The sequence below is a fragment of the Cottoperca gobio genome, chromosome 16 (assembly GCF_900634415.1).
Source record: "Cottoperca gobio chromosome 16, fCotGob3.1, whole genome shotgun sequence".
Lineage (NCBI taxonomy): Eukaryota > Metazoa > Chordata > Actinopteri > Perciformes > Bovichtidae > Cottoperca > Cottoperca gobio.
The window spans coordinates 20,440,335-20,464,065 of NC_041370.1; the positions used below are offsets into that span (position 1 = coordinate 20,440,335).

At 41.4% G+C, this 23,731-nt stretch overlaps 1 protein-coding gene across 1 annotated transcript in view; it reads left to right on the forward strand.

Annotated features, from left to right (window-relative positions):
* The window catches only part of bckdhb (branched chain keto acid dehydrogenase E1 subunit beta), a 55,775-nt gene that overhangs the window by 12,403 nt on the left and 19,641 nt on the right, over nt 1-23,731 (forward strand). Inside the window, exons 6-9 of the mRNA XM_029452390.1 lie at nt 1,489-1,597; nt 3,813-3,909; nt 5,657-5,678; nt 6,398-6,493. Of these exons, the coding sequence (XP_029308250.1) occupies nt 1,489-1,597; nt 3,813-3,909; nt 5,657-5,678; nt 6,398-6,493 (324 nt within the window). The remainder of the gene's footprint in view (nt 1-1,488; nt 1,598-3,812; nt 3,910-5,656; nt 5,679-6,397; nt 6,494-23,731) is intronic.

Below are 23,731 nucleotides of genomic sequence, written 5' to 3' on the forward strand. Positions count from 1 at the left end.
GAGAGAGAGAGAGAGAGAGAGAGAGAGAGAAGAGGAGAGAGAGATAGACATAGAGAGAGGAGAGAGAGACACCAGAGAGAGAGAGAGAGAGAGAGAGATAGAGAGAGATATAACACAGAGATATATATATATAGATAGATGATATATATACACATATATATAGGGGTATATAAATATAGTGTAATATATATATATATATATATATATATATACATATACATATATATATATATATATATATATATATATACACATATATATATATGTGTATATGTATGTATGTATGTATGTGTATATGTATATATATAATGTATGTATGTATATATTTATATTTTCCCGATAGAATTCTTAACCTCCCGTAGAGACGTGATGCACGATACAGTATTCTCTGAACACTGATTGCACCGCTGAGATGAAATTAATAGCATGTTTTTTATTTTATTATCCTGAGCATATATATAATCATCAACGTATTTCATACGCCACACACTGGGGATGACTGCATGGTTTACAGCTACAGTTCATTCACTGTGAGTAACCATCGCTGAGAGCCATAAACAGGTTGTCTCCCAGCAAAGGTCGGGCTGATAAATGTTAATCTCTGTGCATACTATCAGCACTGTCTTGTCCCACCATGCAGTCTGACAGGCTTGATTCAGCTGTGGTCCAGTGTTGTCCTGATACCCCACTTCTGACCCAAATACCATTACGTGATTTAATATCTGACACAATTGCAATGCCAGAGAGACAACAGCTGATGTGAAGAGTTTATAATTATTTTAATGTCAGTCTTATTCCAGTTCTTTATCAAAGTCCTAATGCTGTGTGTTCCACCAATACTCATGCGATCAACAGATCAAAATTATGCCGAAATAACTGCGTCATGATGCCAATTTGTAAAAAGTCTGAATTTATGCTTTGTCAGGTCTGTCGGCAAGATGACAAGCAAACAACTTTTAAAATGCTTGTTTTCCGAGCTTGACTCGATTGGGTTATGCTAACATTGTAGCTACTCATCGCGTAATATGACAGGTGCCCACAGACTGCTACAAAAATGTTTTCCTCCATTTCAGATTCAACAACGTCTGTGTGGTTAGGATAGGCTTTCGCGACACGATGTCACGCATATTTCTTACGCAAATGAAATTTTTGCGCATGTGCGTCGCCCGGGGCAAATTTGCATCTATTCGCGTCTATGCATTGACTGTACGTAATTGCGCCGCGTGGAAAAATGCGCCTCACGGTTTTTTTGCGAAAGCACTATAACAAAAGTAGAGGTTAAGGTAGACTAGGTTTCAGTTTAATGTATTTTGGCCCATTTCATACTGTTACTTTCATTCTACATCACACACTATGTAATGAGATGCAAACACATGTTAAAATATTCAATTTTATGAAATTCTAAATTGTTTCAGTGGAAGTAATAAAAGTGAATGTGTCATATATAATAACTGGGTCTAATAATAAAGTGTGTGATGTCTTCCTCAGGTTGTAATACCTCGTAGTCCCGTGCAGGCCAAGGGGCTGCTGCTCTCCTGCATAGCTGACCAGAACCCCTGCATATTCTTTGAGCCCAAGATCCTCTACAGAGCAGCAGGTGAGTTTGATTGTTTGTGAATATGAATCTGAGGTCGTAAAGGCAGATACTTGATGCGATTGTATTATTGATGTTTTTAATAACTCCCAGCTGTGGTGCTATAATAATCTGTCAAAGACGACTATGATCGTATGTGTTGGAAAATGTATAGCACTATGTTTAAGCAAGTCATTTGGTAGGAAAATAATTAAAGAAAGATGTCTGCGATTGCTGTGGTGCAGCAGGGCGGCAAAGTGCAGGTGACTGAGTTCTTGGCAGTGTGTTTTGTTTGCACTGTTGCTCAGTTGACATGGATCTTGGTTTATTTGCCTCTTGGGAAGCGATGAGATAGTACATCAGTATAACGTGCTGTATGTACAAGAGGTTTTTTTCACTTGCAGCACTTCCAGATAGACTGATGCCAAATATAATAGATGCGTAGATAAAGTACGAGCCTGTGAGAAGATTAGTTTGGGCGATAGTGAAATTCCCCTGCTGACAATAGCGCTTTAGGGAAACAAAGGTCTACGGAATATTCTTGTGTTGACGAATCATTCATCCCAGCGGAGTCCTAAAAGGTGATGAATTCATTAATCTAAAAATAAGGCCTTAAAAATGTTAATACATGGGAAGTAGGATTTTAATAATCAATTTTTTTCCATTGCAGTTTAAAATCTCAAAATAAATCTATTAAATATTTAATTTGTCGTATTTTCTTTCGATAAAGGCGCACAGATCAGGAAAGTGGAAATGAACAACAACCCTTATTTTGTTTGCTTATGCACGGTCTGATAGCAAGACACAGGGAACTGTATGTTACAATAAACATTTGGGTAAAATTGTCTCAAACTGTTTCTTAAAAATTCTTAAGTCTTCAATTCCACTTGCCTTAAGCCGCATCCTTCTGACGGGGGGGGGTCTAATACTGGGAGGGTTTGAGGAGTTATTTAGATTTCCTAAAGGGGCCGAGCAAGCCGGCTCTTGTGCCGGGTCCACATGACTCTGTTCTCTGGATGGATTATGAAGTCATGTTTTTAATTGCAGCGGCTTCTTTTTTCTCCTGCCGAACAGGATAAAAACCACACATCTGTCTCGTCAAGGCCGTACTGTTTTGTGTTTCGCTTATTAAATCATAACCTAGTTTTCATAATTGAATTTTAACATTCTGCAAAATGCTATTATTCCCCTCGAAGGGCCTATTTTCGTTCTCGCCTGGAAGCCTAGAACAGCAGTTGCGTATGATTCACTCAAGCCCTTTATGTCGTTTTATTATAGTGAGCGAGTCGTCGGGACGGGCCATTTTTCTTTCCTTTACGGCTTCTCGAAGGCTTGAAAGGATTATGGAAGTCATTCAAGGTCTCCAGAAAGGACTCAAACCCAGCGTCTCCCCAGAGTATAATTACTCTGCATAATTGTAAAGTTGATGTGCATGCGTTGCCATGTAGGAATGCTTTTAGCAGTTTGGTTCAAAGTCCACTCACACTTTCAGATCCCGTGTTTTGCAGCCAAAGCCATAACGGTCAATGAGATCCAAAGATTAAAATACTACATTTAGTGATAATATGTTGTCTGGGCAGTGTACATATTGCTAATAAGCCGCAAGTGAGGGCAGCTCGAGTTCATGACAAGGTTTTGCATTGTAAAGATTTCCATGACCGTGCTTCAGTCTTCCAAGACATTAATAACTATAATTCAAACCATGTACTTACATGCACGTTATCTTGGACTTTGGTTCAAAGAGAGGCTGGCTGCGAGGCCCCCATTTTTGGACCGATGCACCGTTTTTATGTGGCCCCTTTCCTGATTGATATCCCATCCCACCGATGTTTTGTTGTTGAGATTAATCAGTGTTACGGGCTTGTAGCTGGCAAAAGATATCATTAGGTCATGCATGAGATTGTATTGATAAAAGCTCACTCTGTCTCTGGGTGAGAGATGAGGTCCTGGAAAATACATTAAAAAGCATTTGAAATGGGCCAGATAAAAACGTTTTAAAGTGGGAATTGTGTTCTGTCATTTTCACCAGTTTGTCATGGAGTCTATCATTTAGGGTCTGCTCAGTACGGGGCCTGAATAATTGACATGAAAACCACAGGGTGCACAGTGTTCCCAATCGACCAACCAGTATTTTGCATGTGAGCTTGCATGTAATGTTTTTGCACTGATGGAATATTAATCTGTGTGTGTGTGTTGTGTGTGTGTGTTCCCTCCCTCCCTCCCTCCCTCCCTCCCTCAGTGGAGCAGGTTCCCATTGAGCCCTACATCATCCCACTCTCGCAGGCCGAGATCCTACAGGAAGGAAGTGATGTCACTCTGGTTGCCTGGGGACACAGGTAGGTGTTCCTGTGCATCATTGACAGACTCAGTGGGTGACCTGCACAGTTTTTAAGTAGTCATCTATCTTTGGATCATTTTCCATGGCCACAGGGAAAAAAAAGGAGTCCAGTCTCATCTCCACTAATTACGTTTAAAGCCACAGAGGCCAGCAGTGGATTAACTTTAAGTCCATCACAAGCCTCCCTCTGTCCCAGCGGGGTGTCTCAGCCGGCAGTCTGCAGCTGTATCTGCCCTGACATCTCCACAACATCAAGGCTGTTCTTGGCTCTCCATGTGTTAACACTTCATGTCTGCCGCACACTTTCCATTGTTGCCTTTCTTTTCACCCGAGAGATTTTATTTCCTGCAGCTCCGTATCAAGGTGCTTGGAACTCCCCAGGAGTCATCCACGACTTTGATTGCACCCGGCCACTTTAAAAAGCTTATCCAGGCCACAATGTACCTAGAGCACTAGAGGGGTTCGGAGGGCATTGAAGGAAAAGTTCCCCATCAAAGGTAGTATTATTGTTGAAGGGGTGGATAGAGAGGAACAGGGATCCAGTGAAGTAGTGGAAAGCAAAATGCCACCCTTATTTCCTTCCACCTCATTACTCCCCTCGTCTGTCAGGCCTCTGCAGATGAGAGAAAGAAAACATCTTTCACAGAGTGTAGTGGACGGATGAGTGCCCAGTCCTCAGTTTCTGATCACCCAAACAGAGGACATTTCCCCCTAGTCTTAACAGTCCCACCATCCCATATTTCTCCCCCTGGAAGATCCTCTTTATGGCTCCATTATTCCCTCATAAATGCGTACAGTTACTGAGTTATTTTGTTCGCTTGAGGCCAGGGCTCATATCTTTTGAATAGGCTTAACTGTTGACAACTCTTCTAGTTGTGATGATTCAGATTCATCACAGCTTATTTAGAAGCAGCCAATAATGTCTGCCAGTAAATGCACTCTGTGAACTCGAGTACTTTATTACACCAATGATGAGTTAATGGGAATAACTGCACTCCATGTTTAAAAGATAATGCATTATTATTATTATTATAGAAAAAGTATTATTGTCAAACTACTAAATCCAATGCAGAAATTTTGTTAGTTAAAAAGTGACATATATTTGTGTCTGTACTGTATTGCAGTTTATGTTGCAATTTTAATACTTATATCTCAATATGTTTACCTCTTACCACCCCCCTTCTTCTTAGAGGGGTAGTGGACAGGAGATGCTCAGAGAGAAAAATGTAAATAAAGTCAGCAGTACATGCTACATAGAAGTGGTGCACATTATTTCAACACTTAGAACTTGAAGATTAATTTGAGATGCAGCTCAGCACTGTTTTGTCAAGTTTTTCTAGTCATAGATCTGTAATAAATGTTGTGTTTTGGTAAGGTGCCGTGGAGTGTAAAAGGGCTTTAGAACATTATGATCCAAGTATGATTGGCCATACCCATACTCAATCATGTCTCATTAGTTGTTGTGGAAATGTCTGGGTATATAGATAGATACTTTATTCATCCATTCAGATGAGATGATAAGATACCGTTTGTTGAACAGATTTGACCGGTTTTTGGCCGCTTGAGTATTGATACAAAATAGATTAAGAAATGATTTGAAGAACATCATAGACAAATCCATGCTGTGATTTGGTATCAAAAACCTTTGGCATTTGGGAGATTTCTGTAAGAATTGCATTTTGAATCGGATGGCGAGCACTTTTCTGGAAACTGCTCAAACTCCTCGTCATTGTCAATATACCTAGGAAAGCTATACATCTTCTGAAAGCCCTCCGTCTGTAGTTTGTGGTTGTAACGTTTCATGAGCCTGTGATTATCCTAGAGGTCATAAAAGCTCATTTTATTCAGTGAGGTCATACCCAATTTATGCAATTCCAAGACTAAGGGGACCCTAGCTTGCAGAAATATTCAAACTCACCATTTTTAGAATAGACAAAAATAACACGTTTATACTGCATGCAAAAAACGACATGGTCTTTGCCCCAAACTGCATGAGATTAACATAAGTGGACGTGTCTCTAAAAGGGGAGACTCACTCGCTAACATTCTGAACTTTGGAGCGTTAATTAGCATCCTTCCCGTCAAGCTAGTATGACCTGGTTAATGCCAATGGTTCTTAATGAGCCCGTGCAGCTTTTCTGCATGTCATTGATGCATTTACATGATTCCATATTGTACGGACTACACAACTACATAATTGCTTGTTTTGTTTTTGGGGTGTTTCGCAACAGCTTTTTAAATCAGAACTAGGCTGCTTGTATTCTAATACATATTGCAACATCTGGAGGTAATATGAATTTTTATTATCAATCATCCTAGATTAATTTTATCATATTAGAATTGAAACGCACATACTGCACAACAAATGCAGGACAGAGTTTATGGCTGCAGCAGGCGTGAAATCTTTGCCAATTTATAAACTGCGTTCGCTCATTACATTTAAAAGCGTTCTTCCTTTCCTTTTCCTTGTAGATCCACGTGTTGAGGAGGTGGCCAATATGGCCCAGGAGAAACTGGGAGTGTCCTGCGAGCTCATCGATCTACAGACCATCCTGCCCTGGACGTTGAAAACTGTTTGTAAGGTAAGAGAGACACGCACGCAACAAAAGCAGCCTGAGCAAAACAATACATGCAGAGGAAAATCCTCAGACTCCTTTTCTGCTGAAAAACCTTTTAATTTATTGTCTGTCGCCCATCAACCAATATTTCTTAAAGATTATTTTGTATCAGTCAGTTTTCTATGCTTATGTTTGGTCACAGAGCCAAGTGATTACACTACAATAGATAATTGTTTGCCATAGAAGAGTAGATGTTCCTCTGGACTGTGTGTTTTTCTTTGGTGCTTGATAAACAAGATTCCTCCCACAGCTGGTAAGACTTGACTACTAGTTCATGTTGCCTCAGCATTTTGCAGGCTTTGGCTCTCGCCAAAACAAAATATTTATTTGGGAGTGCTTTGAGATGCGGTCCGGTGGGTATTCCATCTTTATTTAATTTAAAATTGGGGAAAGGAGCACAACGCAAGACAGTTTGGGGAATAGCGGCGGCTTTCCTGGTCACCGTTGGCGAGTGTCAGTAGATTGAACTACCAGGAGAGTCTGATGTGTCGAAAAGCTCTTTGGATATGGATGTGTGTGTTAAGGCTGACCTCAGCTTTATGGACGCTGCTTTTTCAATGGCACTCAATTATGAGCGCTGCGTCGCGTGTCGACACGGCTGCTTTTTGCAGTCTAATCGCCAGATTTTTGCATATTTATCGTGCAATTTTCATGCTCCTCTGGTGAGACGTACGACTTTGTCAATGAGCACCACGCTGTCAAGCAAATCTTATAACCAACAGTTAAAGCACAGGATAAAATTGGCGGTAGAAGGGTAGTAATTTAACCGGGAGTCAATTGGAGCATGGCAGAGACTGTAGTATTGTGCTGCCGCTGAAGGACTCTCAACTCCAAGTGAGCAGTAGTCACTTACAGATTATTTGCTCAAAAAAGGGAATGCTCAAGTGAATGTGGTAGTATTTTTTTTTTTTGAGAAGTCGTCCCCCATTAAATTCACTAGCATGAAATTGAATAGAGTGTTTATGTGCTGTTTAGTCGGCCTAATGCCAGGCCTGCCACCTTGGGCTTGTCAACAACATCGCTGCTGGTCATACCCATGAACCAATTTCACCACAACTCTGCTACACACACACGCACACACACACACACGCAGACACTGACACTGATATTTGGGCAGCATTATACTGATACACTGGTATCACTTTTTTTCCCCTGGCGTGTTCTGCTGGCTGAGCACAGAAAGCCTTTTTCAGCCTATTATCAAATCTTAGTGAAGGCACATAATTAATTCCAGGCTAAATCATGATTTTTATCGCCCAGACTAATGCATAGGTATACACATTAAGGGGCCTTTTTTATTTTATCTTTTAATTAATCTGAAGTGAAAAATATCCAGATGTGCATTAGAGAGAATAAAAACAAATGTGAATGTGCTGTCAAGTTTACATAAGACTAAGAAACAACACTGGTTGGATGCACAAAGCATCAATACAACATCGTGTCCTGTTCATTAAATATGCCGACGTCATAACGCTGAGATAACCTCTGGTGTCCAAAGGTAGACATTGTTTGCTTGCAATGCTTGGCATGAACTTTGCCTGTGTTGCTGCCACCATCCTCCATTAGAATGAATATACATGGTTTACAAATGCTTTTTGACTTGCATGAGAAGAGTCTGTCTGTGTGCTCTCTGTGTTTCTATTTAGCATATGATGGAATGAGTTGGATCTGAAACATGTAGTCCACTAATTGTCTTGTCCAATTAACAGAAATCTAATCACGATAATCGATTATTGTGTATAAGGTATAAGCTTCCAGCTCCTCAAATATTAAGATTAGCTGATTTTTCTCTGACGAAAACACATTTGTCATTATTATTTTGTTATGATGAATCAATTAATAGTTGGCAGTAGTCTAACCGACACTATCTGTAGCAACGTTAAAGCTACAAAAACCCATCCATCCATCCATCCATCGTCTACCGCTTATCCAGGGTCGGGTCGCGGGGGCAGCAGCTCCAGTAAGGAACCCCAATCTTCCCTTCTCCGGGCCACATCCTCCAGCTCGACTGGGGGATCCTGAGGCGTTCCCAGGCCAGTGAGGAGATATAATCTGTCCTGGGTCTTCCCCGGGGTCTCTTCCCAGCTGGACGTGTCTGGAACACCTCCCTAGGGAGGCGCCCAGGTGGCATCCTTACTAGATGCCCAAACCACCTCAACTGGCTCCTTTCAACTCAAAGGAGCAGCGGCTCTACTCCGAGTCTCTCACGGATGGCTGAGCTTCTCACCCTATCTCTAAGGGAGACGCCAGCCACCCGTCTGAGAAAACCCATTTCGGCCGCTTGTACCCGTGATCTCGTTCTTTCGGTCATGACCCAGCCTTCATGACCATAGGTGAGGGTAGGAACAAAGATCGACCGGTATATTGAGAGCTTTGCCTTCTGGCTCAGCTCTCTTGTCCGTCACAACGGTGCGGTAAAGTGACTGTAATAAAATCCATAAGGCATCAAACACACAAAAATAAAACTGAATATCTTGTGTTATGAATAATACATAATTGCCTCAAATATAATACAACCCCTGCATCTGAAGATATATATAATATAATATATATAATATATATATTTATTTATTTATAATATCTTTATATATTTATTTATTTAGATAGATATATATATATATATCGAATATATATTTATTTCTTTATTTATATATCTTTATCTATTTTTTATTTATCTATCTATCAATATATTATCGATACTCTTTCTTTCTCTAATTTATCCTATCTACTATTTTATCTCTCTCTTTTTCTCTCTCTCTATCTTTTTCTCTCTTTTTTATATAATCTCTATATCTCTATTTTTTCTATCTTTTTCTCTTCTCTCTCTCTTTTTCTCTCTCTCTCTCGCTATTTTTTTGTCTCTATCTCTCCTATTTTATCTCTCTCTCTCATCTCTCTCTCCTCTCTCTCTCTCTCGCTCTCTCTCTCTTCTCTTTTTTATCTCTATCTCTTTGTCTCTCTCTCCCCCTCTCCTCCTATTTTTTCTCTCCCTCTCTTTTCTCTCTCCTCTCTCTCTCTACTCTCTCTCTCTTTTTTTTCTCTCTCTCCTCTCCTCTCTCTCTCTCTCTCTCTCCCCCTCTCTACTCTCTCTCTCTCTCTCTCTCTCTCTCTCCTCTATCTCTCTCTCTCTCTCTCTCTTCTCTCTCTCTCGCTCTAGAGGTCTCTCTATTTTTCCTCTCTCTCTTCTCTTTTTCTCCTATTCTATATCTATATATTCCTATATCTCTCTTTCTCTCTCTCTCTCCTCTCTCTCTCCTCTTCTCTCTTCTTTTTCTCTCTCTCTTTTTTTTTTTTTCTCTCTCTCTCTCTCTCTCTCTCTCTGTTTTTTTTTTTTTTTTTCTCTCCTCTCTCTCTATCTCTCGCGCTCTTTTTTTTTTTCTCTCTCTCCTCTCTTCTCTCTTCTCTCTCTCTACCTCTCTCTCTTTTATTTTTTCGCTCTTCTCTCACCCCAGCCCTTCCCCTATCTTTTTTCTCTATCTCTCCTCTCTCTCTCTCTATCTCTCTCGTCTCTCTCCCCCCTAACCCTATTGCACACCTGGTGTCAGCTCTTCCGGCATGCACACATCTCTGTTAAGCTGCTCTTCTGTACTGATTATTAACTGGCCGTCTGGATAACTGGATGCGGAGAGTGTGCAGCCGGTAAGATAGGCTGCAGACACGCGTCCGGCTGCTGACAGCCAATTAAAATTTCCTATGAGTCACATTTACCTTGCATATCTTTCCTGTGTGTGTGTTGCGAGCTGATTTTTTTATATGTAGCCGGCATGTTGTTTTTGAGCATGGGTATATAATATAAATGAAGAGTGATTTGTCTTTCAGCATGAGAGATCATTAAGGCAAAGCTCTGGAAGAACCTGCCATCTTTCTGTTCCCTGTGGGATCCGTTGTGGCAGCCACCAGCTATACATGGGTCTAAATATATTCAACCCTCTCGTTGACAAAAGGTATCATGGGTATAAATAGCTGTAAACGTAGAGAATAAGCGAGTGTATTTAATTTTAACCCGCTGTCTAGAACGGTCCAGTAAATATTATAGTTGTTATTTATGGGATGAACATAATAGCTGGTTTACCTCTGCCAGACCATGGCTCAGATGATATGCTGTGGAAAGTCTCCTTGGACAGTGTGCGTGAGGAGATGTAGTTGTGTAAAGATGCTGATAGAGATTTTGAATTCCTCATTGATTGGTCCGTTTCACTCCCTGTTGTTTAATCGCTTTCATTTAAATTTTTTGATGGCCACTTAGCCGACAATTTGCGTCTGTTCTTGCCTGTATCCACGTTTGTTTGAGTTGGCCAGTCAGAATTTTAAAGACCGCTCTCATTATTGTATTCGTCAATCGTTGCTGATTAAGCCCCATTCTCAGGTTTTCCAGATCCGCACCAGTCAAGTATTAAGAGTAGTTCGCCAGGGCCGGTCCGTAATGCAGTCATCGGTTCTTTAACCATGATTGGAGACGACACTTCCCACAGCACCACACGCAGGTCCCATTGGGGCAGCAGCTTGTGGACCTCGACAAAAAGCCTCTTATTTTCCCCTCCGTAGTTCTCCACTGGAACTTCTCGACTATGTGGCAGCTTGTCCACCATCAAGCATCTGCCCTTCTAAACAGGCCGGCCCCAAGACAAACCCACTGCCATCATTTGGCCGATGTGGCCGAGATTAGGTTGCAATACTCGGGAAAGCCCCACAGAAGGGCTCCATGTGTGTGTGTGTCATCAACGAAATTAAATCTCATCAAAATACAAGGCACACGAAGAGCACAGACCCTCAGCCAAGGCCATGCCCTGTCTTGCAATGTTAAGGAAAAATAAAGATTATTTGTGTATCTCTCCCACGATTTACATCCACACCAGAATGTAAAGCGTTCTTCCTCGGCCCCTGCTACACCATTCCACTAAGTTTCATGAACATTGGGCTGGTAGTTTTCCTGCTGACAGAACCTCCTTTATGAAGTTAACGATGCATTTATTTTTTATTTTAGTTTGACATCGATACACTTTTTCCTGTTGCCTCCATTCAATCACTATGTGGCAGCCGGCAGGTGAGTCATGTGATTTGTTGCCATTGTATAGTAAGGCAGTTGTGTTTTCACCGTCGACAACAGCCGTGTCTTTTTTTGGCAATTTTGCCATCTACGATGTAGAACACAGAATACTTGCTCACACTGTTTCTGAGATGCTTCGCTGTCGTGATTATAATCCGATCAGCACGGCTTTGCTCGTTAGTGTGATTTTTATTCATTATCTTTGTTTACTGATGGTTTAATAGGGCATGCAACATGTCAAGCTGAGTTTGAATAATCTGCTGGATGATCCGTTGCATTTATAGACTAGATTTATAGATTTTGAATTTAAAATGAAAGTTTTAATTTCAAATAAAACCAGTGACAGCCCTAATCCACCCTGATCAATGTTTTACAGTGAGTTATAAACACTGCTTTTGTCCATTATTCTACACCAATCTTACAATAGAGAATTGAAAGCGTACATTTCATAACCGATTATATTCAAAGGCTCAACTTTACAGCCCTAATATTTATTAAGACCACAGTGGGCCAAGATGCTGTCACTGTAAGGAGTGGTACTATCTCTGGGGAAATGCTGTTTTTTATAGCCTCTGTTGTGTTGGTATCTCTTAGTTACTCGCTGAGTGCAAAGCTTGGTCTGTCATTTTTCTTCTTGCCTCCCTATTATCTTTGCCTTTCTCGCTCTCTTTCTGCACAGATTTTTGTTCATTTTAACCACGGGGAGTAAGTCAGTCGGGGCATGTCCTCTTAGCAAGTCAGTGCGAGCCTGGGAATTTGCAAGTCCCATCTGCTCCCATAAAGTCCTTCAGTCATAATCCATCTAAAGTCTGTGTTTTGAGTATCAAGCACTCGTCGCCTGCAGGCTTTAAAGGTGCATGGTGAACCTTTTGCAGTTTTTATCCTAAACGGCGTCTACAATCCACATGTGGTCTGCAAACACAAACGCAGTGTGAAAGAGTGAAGACAGTAACTTAAAACTGGCTGCTTCAGATTCAGAAGCACCATATGATCCTCGCTGTATTCACAATAGTGGAGTATAATTTATACAGCCAAATTCCTTTTATAACCAAAATCGAATTTAGCAGAAATTGCCAAGCATAAATCAATAGCTGCTTTGCTTGTGAGATGCAGCTATTGTTCAAAACCTGTCACAATTCTGACATGTCAAAGCAGCTTTTGAAGTTGTGTGTAAAATCCTGCCAAAGTGCTCGTCATTAAATGTTGGATATTAGGACATCATGGTTTGCTGAACCATGTATGTATATTTGGGAGCAGTGCCGATTCAAATGCTCTTCTCTCAGGACTTGAGCTGGCCTGAAGGTCCCTGGTGGGCTTGGTAACTCTTTTCTCCAGCTCATTGTCTTCTGTTTAATGTGTGTTTAATGTTCTCCTTCATTAGATGTGTCTGTTGGCCTTCAGCGCTGCCTGGATCCCGGCCCTCGCAGTGATGCAACCAATTTGGCTGAACCTATTCAACCCTCAAAAAACAGTTGCAGGAGGAGTTACTTAAGGACTTGCAGTGCACAAGTGCACCTATATGCCAGTTTTTGCAGCATATAAATACGTTTCTGACCTAGTCACGAACAAAGGCAGAATTCAAAGGACGGTTGATAAAGGAGCTGTTTGGGGAGGGGAGGGGGTGCGCTTACAGAGGAGAGTGCCGCAACATCTGTTCTGATTCTTGGAAGTGATGCAGGTTGCAATGTATGCGTGTTCTGAGTGCTCTGGAGTCTGTTGACTCACTGTACAGATAAGACCTCCTTATCAAGGCTCCGCTTACCCCCTCACTTTCTCTTAATGGTTCCAAGCTGTACTGTGTGTCCTGAGCCAAAGACGGCTGGTAAACACTGGGTGTATGGAAGCAAGCGGGAGTCGGGCAGGACACGGTACTCTCGGAAATGTTTGTTTGTTATGCGCTGAGGTGGAAGAAGACATGAAAGCAAATGGAGCCACCCGTGTTTTCTGCTCAATGTCAAGTTCAACATGTTGTTGGAGTCTTCACGGCTGTGGCTGTTAGTTTCTAATCCCACCTACCATAAATATATGGGTTGAATAATCTGTGATTTTAAATTGTCATAAAGACATTTTATTAGAGCAGTGGTCTGATGGAAAATATTCCAAAATTGCTTCCTCACATTATTATGGAACATAATCATTAAAAAAAGATGGTACTTTAAAAATAGTGGAGTGTCCATATTTATGCAAAACGGACCTTGCTTCCACAATGGAAACAGTCTTTTGATAATGAATAAAAGCAGACTTTCTTTGCTTTTAACATTTTAACCATAATTATAATATGTATGAGCAATACATTAGCCTGGCTGTTGCTTTCAGTGGGAAAATGAAGCAAGCAATATTAATGAGTTGTACCCCCTAATTTGACTCTTTTCAACCTCTTCTGAACATGGAAAATATGATGTAATATCAAAATGTTGGAGTCTCAGATTGTTATTGAGTGAGCTTTCAATTTGATCAGTTTTCCTGATTTTGACACAAGATTGTTCTGCCACATCTGGTAGTTTTTCTTTAATAACTCAATAGTAAACATTAGGAGAGACCCTGAGCTCAGCCACAGAGAAAATGATGTCAGCCTCTTTCACAACTTAAACCATTATTATTTTTTGTGTTAAGAAGCCAGAGAAAAGTGACAAACTTATATTTTACAAGTACTGGATTTGTTCCCTATCCCACCACTTAAGAAGTCTGCTTTGACATCTACCACCCATAGCAGCCTCATTATCCTTGTTTCAGCTACACTCGGTTCTAAAAATGCATGGAACTCTTCCAATGCAGCCAGGTTTCTGAGCGGCCACATGGAAATTTAGTGAAACAAGTCTGCAACAAGAGCACACGTCTGTGCTCACATTTTGCATGTTGCATGTGAACATGGCACAGCAGGCTGTACCTACACTGATGATGCTGAAACCCAACCTTTTTTTAAACGTGTACTCGGCAAGCAGAGATCCATCCCTCATCTTCAGTTGAGATATGGCAGTGTCTGGTGATTGCGACATATCTTTCAAACATGTCCCAGCTTCCTATGACCTTTGCATTTCCATAAAGGCCTATTGAAGAACATGCAGCAGAAAGCCAAACCGGTTTGCTTCATTTCCCCATTAGATAGATGAGCATTGAACTTGTAAATTATTGGTAATGATTTAGAACAGCAAATCATAGCTACCAACAGATGGCCTCCAGATGATAGCCCAGGATACAATTAGTTTTTCTTGCAATAATTGCGTAAGTATGCTGATATAAGACAGTCCCTACCAAGAACAACAAAAGGTAGTAATAAAAACATACAAATCAAAGAAGAAAGAAATTGATTTGATGTGTATCTATTAAAAAAAAGTTTATAAGGAACTATAAAACATTTTAATGTTTGACATTGCAGGTAAGGGGTTTTCCTCATGTTAGTAGTTTTTCAAATATTGCATCTGAATCAATATGAAAAAACGCCAAGGACATACTAATGTTGCCTTTTTCCCTTTGCTTTTTATTTTGTGGAAGTAGCCACTAACTAGGATTTTCTTAATACATCCACAGTCCGTCTCCTCGGCCCTTGTTATTACGGCAGCTGGAGTTGTATGGAAATCGGTGGAAACCGATTTCAGCGATTTCTACACTTTCGAGACAAAAGGAGCACCGAACTGCTATAGTGTTTATCTGATCAATTCAAGCAATCATTAAGTCTGCGTGGGGGAGAGAGCAGCTAATAAGATGCAGAGGAAAAAGAACGAGTAAAGAAGTGCCATAAAGTTAAGAACGAGCCATCCACAAACACGCTCATGTGCGTGTCAAGGATCTCATGGCACCATTGGTGACTCACTGTTCTCAGAGTTGGCTATTAACACGTCAAATGTTTGCAAACTCAACAAATTACAATTCCACTTGGAGAACGGTATTGTGAAACTATTTTTTTAATGATGGGAACCCGTGATATGTTTTACTGAGAACAATCCTCTGAAGATTGTTCCAAGTAAAACATACCAGACAATGGGTGATTATAACAGCAAGTGTAAAAACCTTTGAATACCTAGCTCTACCTTCAATCAGTTTTGTTTTAATAATTGGTGGGAGAATCCCAAATGGATTTTAATGGCCACAAAACTGTCATGGAATATCGTTGTGATGAGCCTACATGTCCTTTTTAGTTTCTCTTGCCTTGGTGATAGCTGGCCAGAGTTGACAGCCAGCCTTTTAAATAAGTCTGTGTCTCGAGCCAGGCCAGAGATGGGGCAGGCAGCCTGGCCATTAACAGACGGATAGGGCTCATGCCTGTGTTTCCTTTTCAGAATCTGCTCACTGGCCCGCCACAACACTTCTAATATCTTTGGCCGGCTGTCACACGCACGCTGGAAACAATCAAAGTAGGATAAAATGGCACAGGAAGAAAGTGGCCAGAGGTTTGGGCCCCACTCGCTGCATTCTTATTATTGTAGCCCAAGTCTGTAATTACAATGTTAACACTGCCCTCTGTGGACAGAACCAGCAGGACTTTGCTGAGAAAAAGAATGAGCCGAATGAAGATTAGAGTCGAGAAGGGGGGGGGTTACCAATAACCAGTTTCGCTGGTTATATCAGTGGAAAATTACTCATGGTTGTTTTTCTGTGATGGGTCCAGCTCCTCTTTTCTCTCTCTCCTGGTGTCGCTGGTGAAAAGTATGGCGTAATGCAACACTGCAATTTCTTTTTATAAAACTCTTGACCAGCTCTTCAGTTTCCAGCGTTTGGGTAATTTATCTAGATTAGATGTGTACATCACAAAATGTGTGGTTGATGAAGCCCAAAGTGGTGGAATAATCGTCACTCTGTGTCTCCTCCTATTCCCCCCCACCCCCACTTGACTATCTGCTACTGACTACTTTTCCATTCTTCCTCATGGCGATTGCTAGTGCTCACATTCCACAACTAGGCACTGGAAATTTCTCAAATTCTTCCAAGTGTCACTCACTGGACAAATGTGACCAAATTCACACTTGGACGTGTTGAAAAATTCTATCGGCTCATAGCTCCGTTAGACACTCAGAAATGGGACGCTTTGTGAATATTAGCCATGGTTGTTCTGTTGTTTTTGAAAGACATGGACTAGCTAGTGATTTCCACAAATCGGCCCACTGCCACTAACCCCAGGATGTGTCCCATACGGATCAAACCGATTAGATTAATTACCAGACACTGTTGAAAATGGGCAGAGAAATCACACTTTTCTGTTCCATTGCTGTCATGCAGTGATTGTTGTCTAAACATGATTTTGGTACCACATGATAATGTTAATGGTGGCAGTGACATTTTTTTGTTATGAGATTAGCCCTCTAAAAGCAAAAGGCACTTTCAATTGGACTGGTTGTTGCTTCTTTTTTTTTTGGGCCAGGTCGTCATATTTCCACTGGAGAAGACGGTTTAGTTAAGGAGCCTTGGCCAGAGGTTTAGGCAGATTGATATCATTGAGGTCAGCCTGTATGCCGATAGCAGGACTGAGTGGAAAAGTCACAACGACACGTATACGTCCAAGAGGTCTACTCAGAAACGACACACACCAGCAGATAGTCTGTTGCCCAGGGATTCTCCAAGTGCTTTTAAAAGTCAGTCATAAATCATGAAGTCTGTTTTTACAACCTAAAACCAGCCAAAAAAGTAATAACAATCTTAATGAGAAGTATTCATGTTTTTTCTTTTCTCAGCAGCTTTTGATATTAATAGAAAACACATTTACTATGTATTATGTTTTTTCTTGCAATATTTTGAAACTCCCTTTCAAAATGAATGATTGGGAATTGTTAACAATATTTTTTTAACTCAACCTTTCTCATTTTCTTCTTTCTATGTAGTGTTTGTGAACTATCGTTGGCTGTGTTCAGTTTTGATATTTAGACTTTTTTTGTGATCAAATTTGAAAAGAATTGATGTTAACACACAACATGTACAACCAAGAGCATAATTTTTTTTAAATTAAATAACAAAGTGAGATATAGCAATTACTTGCAAAATATACAAAATGCAGAGTACAGAGTACATATGTAAGCTAAAAATAATAAGACAAAAAAAAAAGTTAATACAAACCAAACCGTCCCTCCTAGACATATAAACACTCACAGACAAAGACGCACACACACACACACACATCAGGTGTTGCTATCAGACAGGATTGTATACCATCACTAACACATGCACACACAGGGGAACGCTAGGTTGCAATTTGGACCATGTGAGTGTTTCCCATAATGTGACAAAGTAGAAAACACGACAATTCCCCATGAATTCCCCCGGTAACAAAAACAAGATAAGGAAAAATAATTAATAAAAACGAATCTTAAAATAACTAAACAGTAAATTAAACGGATATTTGTATATTGATCGGTGACTTGTTTGGATATGGGGCTGCAAAAGGATTGAATTTACACCTCAACCCAGTACTTAAAACTTACTAAACCGTTGTTAACAGACTAAATGAGATTACCAAAGGCAAAAATAAACTTGAGCATTAGAAGAGAAGAGAAACAAAAGCGTAGATAGGTTAACATTATAGAATACACATCTTACCGGCCATTGTCCATTCACATCCGACATGCACAGCGGATCCGCCGTGATATAGATCAAAAACAAATAGCAAACAAACCGGCTGTGTTAGTTTAAAGTCCAAAGTATATTACGTGGTATGGGATCCACAAATCCGGCTGTAGGCTTGCAAGTTAGTCTGACCAGCCAAACAAAGATAAAGAGCAGTGTGCATTTAGTCCAAAACAGTGAGGCCATGTAGTTTAACATGATCCAAAAGGGCCGCTATTCACCGTCAGAAGATCGCACAGGATCCCCGTACGCAGCCTGCACTACCGGTATGGAGACAAGAAGTCCTCGGCATGTCTTGGGGACTGAAACGTCTTAATTTGACCAGCGGCCTTGACTTTCAGTGTCGCGGGATAAAGGAGGAAGAATTCCACACCTTTGGCCCGGGCTGCATCCATGGCTCGGGAGAAAGCCTGGCGACGCTTAACAGTGTAGCTGCTGTAGTCAGGGGAGAAGCAAATCCTCCGTCCATCAATCGTGAGCGGAACTTTATTCGCGGCACGGAGGATGTCTTGGCGGGAGATGTAACGGAGAACGCTGAAAATTAAAGTGCGGGTGGCGCCCTCCTGCTTCTTCCTGTTGTCGCTGTAGATATGATGAGCTTGCATTAACTCGCCCTGATTACCTAAGGAGGGGAACCACTTCGGAAGAGAGTGTGTCAGAAATTGGATGGCGTTAGACCCTTCCAGACCTTCTGCCAGCCCAGTTATCCGAACGTTGCAACTTCTGCTCCGGTCCTCCATGTCCGCTAGCTTAAGTTGCACCAATTTCAGCGCAGCCTCGTGGGTGGCTAGCATCTCCGAATTGTTCCCCACATCACCCCGTGTCTTGCACATCTCCGCCTTTACGGTGCCGATGCTTTCAGTTAGTGCCACCAAGTCTGTTTGGATAGCAGCTAATTTTCCCTCCATTTCCTTCCCCATCTGTTGAAGTTATTCGAAGCGCGAGTCCAAGTAGCTTCGTTGCTTCTCCAGCACCGCGTTGGCTAACGCCTCCACGTCAGACTGTTCCCTTGTTTCGGAACCATTCCTACACGACGATTTTTTGCTCTATTTAGACATTGCCTTCAATCAGATACTCACATTGGCTAAAATATTTAAAAACAAGTTGTCTCAACGGTTTAAACTAACAGAATTAACAACACTGGGTTAAGCCGGTTCAATCTATGCTGCCATCTTGTCCAGCTCATCTGTCCTGTCCTCATATTTTGACTTTTTTGACTGCACTCTGATATCTTTTATACTGAAGATGATGGGGGAGAAAAAACTAAAAGCTCTTTTTGCTGAGAGTAAAAAAATAAAAATGTGTCAAGCCTATGTATTTGTGCTAAATGTGCCTTTTGGTGGACCAATCACGTCGTAGCACCAAGTGCTTTGCCGCTTTCAGATTGTGTTACATTTTGTGGCGTCTGTCGCGTTTTATAGTGTGTTGTTCGTTCTGTGTTGCTGATGTCTGCATTCTAGCCAGTCTTTAGCTTTGTATCTTAACATTTGGGTGGGGTTGGTGTTGGGTTTGAAAATGGGGCCAGTCTTTTGAAAATGCCAGTGCCGTTTTCTTGTCCCAGTCCGTCACTTGATATATCCAATATCAAAACAAACCTTTTAACCCATCATATATTCACATAAACAATGGATAAAGAATGTCAAGGTTAACTTTGTTGACTGTTTGACTGTCACAACTAAAATAGGTTGGTCAATCTTTATAAAATAGACAAATACATTTGGGACATGAACCATTTTTCCCCCTCAAAACCTCATTTTGCACAGTATTGATTGGAGTCACATCCTGTGCTCCTGTAGGAATGTCACAGGTATTGGGATGCATTAGACAAGCTTCCTGTTGTGGAGGTTTGTGTGCTGCAGCCGAGGAGGGTTGTGTTGGTTCATAGCTTCCTCATATTGTTTTGTATCTTGTGGTGACTTTTAAGGTGGTGTTGTCTTGTGATGCTACTACCACCATAAAGCACCACTCTATGTTTAGTGTTTGCTTCTAAATATTGAATTTATTTCCACAAAATTTCACCACCATGAAATTAACCCTTTTTTTCATTATGTGTTATAATTACATAATTACTGTAAGTACTTACTATTTAATTCTCCAAAAAGAAAAATGTTCACAAGAAACAACTTTGCAGCAGGCCCATTCTGGCCTAACAGAACTGTAGACTTGAATGGTTTCCATTCTAAAACCTAAGTTTACTTCAAATACTATATATAGTAATCCCCCTTACAAGAAATGGTTGTATTGTCCACAGAAACCACCCCCTTCGTTATGGTACAAACCATTTTATAGGGCCTTTGAAAGTCATTGATTGATTTTTACAACCTTACTCTCTCGAGCATGCGGCAGCCTTTGGGATGTTTGAAAAGAGCTGTCACCAAGTTGGAGTGTGTACAGCAGCAGTCGTGTGTCTGTGTGTACACAGTCAGTGCTAGGGTGTGGATGCAGGGCATAAAGGTAGAGACTGAGTGTATGTTTGTGTGTGTGTTGGGGAGTAATTGAGATGAATTGGTTCTAATGGGACTTTATGGGATGTTTGGAGTTATTTCTGTCTGAGGTCTCCTCTGGCGTCCTGGCTCCTCTGGAGGATTGGCTTGGCCCTCCGCCCAGCGCCGTGGCTGTTCCTCTCTCTCGCTCTCGCTCTCGCTCTCGCTCCTCTCGCTCTCGCTCTCGCTCTCGCTCGCTCTCGCTCTCGCTCTCGCTCTCGCTCTCGCTCTCGCTCTGTTGTGAGAAAGAACGAGTGAATGTATGGCACAGAGTGAGTGTTTGTGTTTCCTCCCGCCCTGCTTCCCTCCCAGCGCTGGGATTTAACAGGGCCTCCGGTTCGCCGAGCACTCACCCCTCTCCGCTAATCGCAGAGTGCCACTTTAAAGGCCCCAGCAAGTAGTCAAGCCTCGTCCCGACTCTCATTTGTCATGGAGATCACATGGTGCCGCATGAGTTAAGACCCTGTGGTGGCCGCGCAATTACAGGGTCGGCGAAAAGCAAAGCAAAGCCAGCGACTCCAGTGGCAAGGACGACTCCTCGGTGGCGGCACTCAACTAAACTTTCTCTTCCTGTCGCGTTTTGATGGACAGCCTGAGGAAAAAAGGAGGCATACTACTACTGTGTGTGTGTGTGTGTGTGTGGTACAAACCCAGATTTTGTTTTTGTCATCACCTCTATTTTTAAATTATTTTCTACCAATTTAGTGTACAGATCCAACAAACAAAGTGTTGGCAAATTCTTCTGGAAAGACTTGCGCATGTGTTTTTGAAAGCACATTATGTGATTCAGCACCAGTCAAACCGCAGCCCAGTTTAGCTCCGAGTATGGAGTGTTTTTTATTCGCTTCTCATCCACATAGTCTGTATAATGTAGAACACATGAGTGTTTTGTACTAAATACTGTAGAAATACGCCACTGTGTTTTTTGTTGCACTATATGTATGTCTCCCTTTTTCTAAGATGATGCATAAATACTATGACAGCATCAGCAGCAGGAGGCAACCTGTGAAAGTAACTCGCTGTCACTATCAGAAAATCAATCCTGAAAGAGCAATGTATGAAAAGCAGTGTGTCTACACGTGTGGTGTACTTAAACACACGATGTACACGTGCATGTGAATGTGTGGTCTGTGTGCACATGCCTTTGCTCAAGCCAATCTGCTTATGTGTATTTGTTGAGTATATATGCCATGGGAGAGTGACAGCTCTGACTTTAGCCTCTGAGGTTATGGCAGGTCATTGGCCGCCAGCCTCTGAGTGGTGAGGACGCATAGCTGGGAGCGCTCGGATTGAGAGCATAGGCTTCATGAGCAGGATAGTAGGTTTGAGGGATGAATGGAGGGAGGAGCAAAGAGAAAAACTGGTGATGAGGATGAGACGAACCACAGCATGGAGCAACGTCTGAGTCAGGAAGAACAGCACGGAAGGATCCTGATGGAGGAAGAGACGGATTGAAGTCGTGAGGATGGAGGGAATGCAGGAGGACAAGCTCTATGTTCCTCATTAGGTTTGGGTGTGTATGGGAATAGCAGTAAACATGACATTTACCCTGCAGCCAGCGGAACGACTTTGGCATCTAATGACAGCCCTGCAGCACAATGAGTAGTAAAGCTGCAGCCACCAGAGCTGTCGCCAAGCCCAACTACCACCAGCCGCCACCAACCAGGAGCCCTCATTTTGACTCTGAGCCCGGGCCGGGACAGGACGATGTCGGAAGCCAGCAACTGACAGAAACATACATAACAAATCTTATCTGACCTCAAATATTCCACCAACTAGGAAAGGGCACAATCTAATGTTAGAGTGAATGGTTGGCCCCAGGTTCTGTATTTTCATTATAGATACTCCTATACAGAGTCAAATTCTGTTTGTTTTTTAAGACGAAAGTCAGATCCTGCATGAAGCAATTACAGGTTTGTCTACTCAGGCGTACATTGGCAAGTATCCACTCTCCACTGAAATGAAATTGAGGCGATGCCAAAGTGTCCTAGCTGGCACTTAAATCAAGCACGGCTCTGGGGGTGTGTGCTTGTTTTGTCATGTAATTATTGTCTGGGAAAAGTTTTAGTAGTAAATGACAAGTTGACTCATTTAGAGGCTGACTTTCTTTGAGATTGTTGGCTTTTCTCAGAAGCTAGATGGTGTTAGGAAAAAATTTATGCTTGACTAGGGTTGCAAAATTCCGGGATGCTCAAGGTGGAAACTTTCCATGGGAATTAACTGCAATAAAATAGAAATATAGAGGTTATCTGCTCAGGCTCTCATATGCAGATAGAAACAAACCTTTTACCATATCGTATGCAGACATGATCATAATCCATTAATTTGTCTAATACTTACAATTTGAAAGTTGCAATGTGGTGAGTTAGCCAGCTAGCAAGTTAACTATTGGTGAAAGGTAGTTTAAAAAATTTGAGCCAACAATGTAGGCTGTGTTCATACTGAGGGTTTAAAGTGAACATCTCATTCATTTTTATACAATGGCAATAGATTATTAGACGAGCAACATCCCACATGGTAATGGCTAAGTTCATTATTTAAAGGTATGGTTTTTCAATTGAAATTGTGCAAACCCTTTGCAAACCTACGCTTAACTCAGTCCAAAAATATTGTGCAAGAACAGTATATTAATCATGGAGAATATCAAAATCGGAAAACGATAATGGAAATGGAATTAAAAAAACCAATTGATTCTTCCAATTCACTCGAAAATCAGTTTCCTATTCACGCGAATTATACAGTGTCATGGCTAACAACACTTTCTCGTTTCCCTATTCTAATCCATTCGTCATCACTCATTACCTCACAGCCACTTAGCGTTGAAAGAGCTCAAACATATTTTATATTGAACCCCCATTCAAGACCTGTTCAGCCTCACACACATGTTCCTGCCCCTTTCCTTAACTCTCCTTCTCAGTTTTAGATTGTCTACCTTTTTCCACTGTCACTATCTACCTTAATATTGCTGCATAGTCTGCTATTTTCTCTAAACAACCTTTTATTCAGTGCTCTTATTTTGGTGGGGGAATGCTCTTTGATTCGCAGGACATGAGCCACTCGGTGATAAACTCATCAGGCTCGAGGCCATAGTGTAAAACCATAACCTAGAGATCCCCCTAC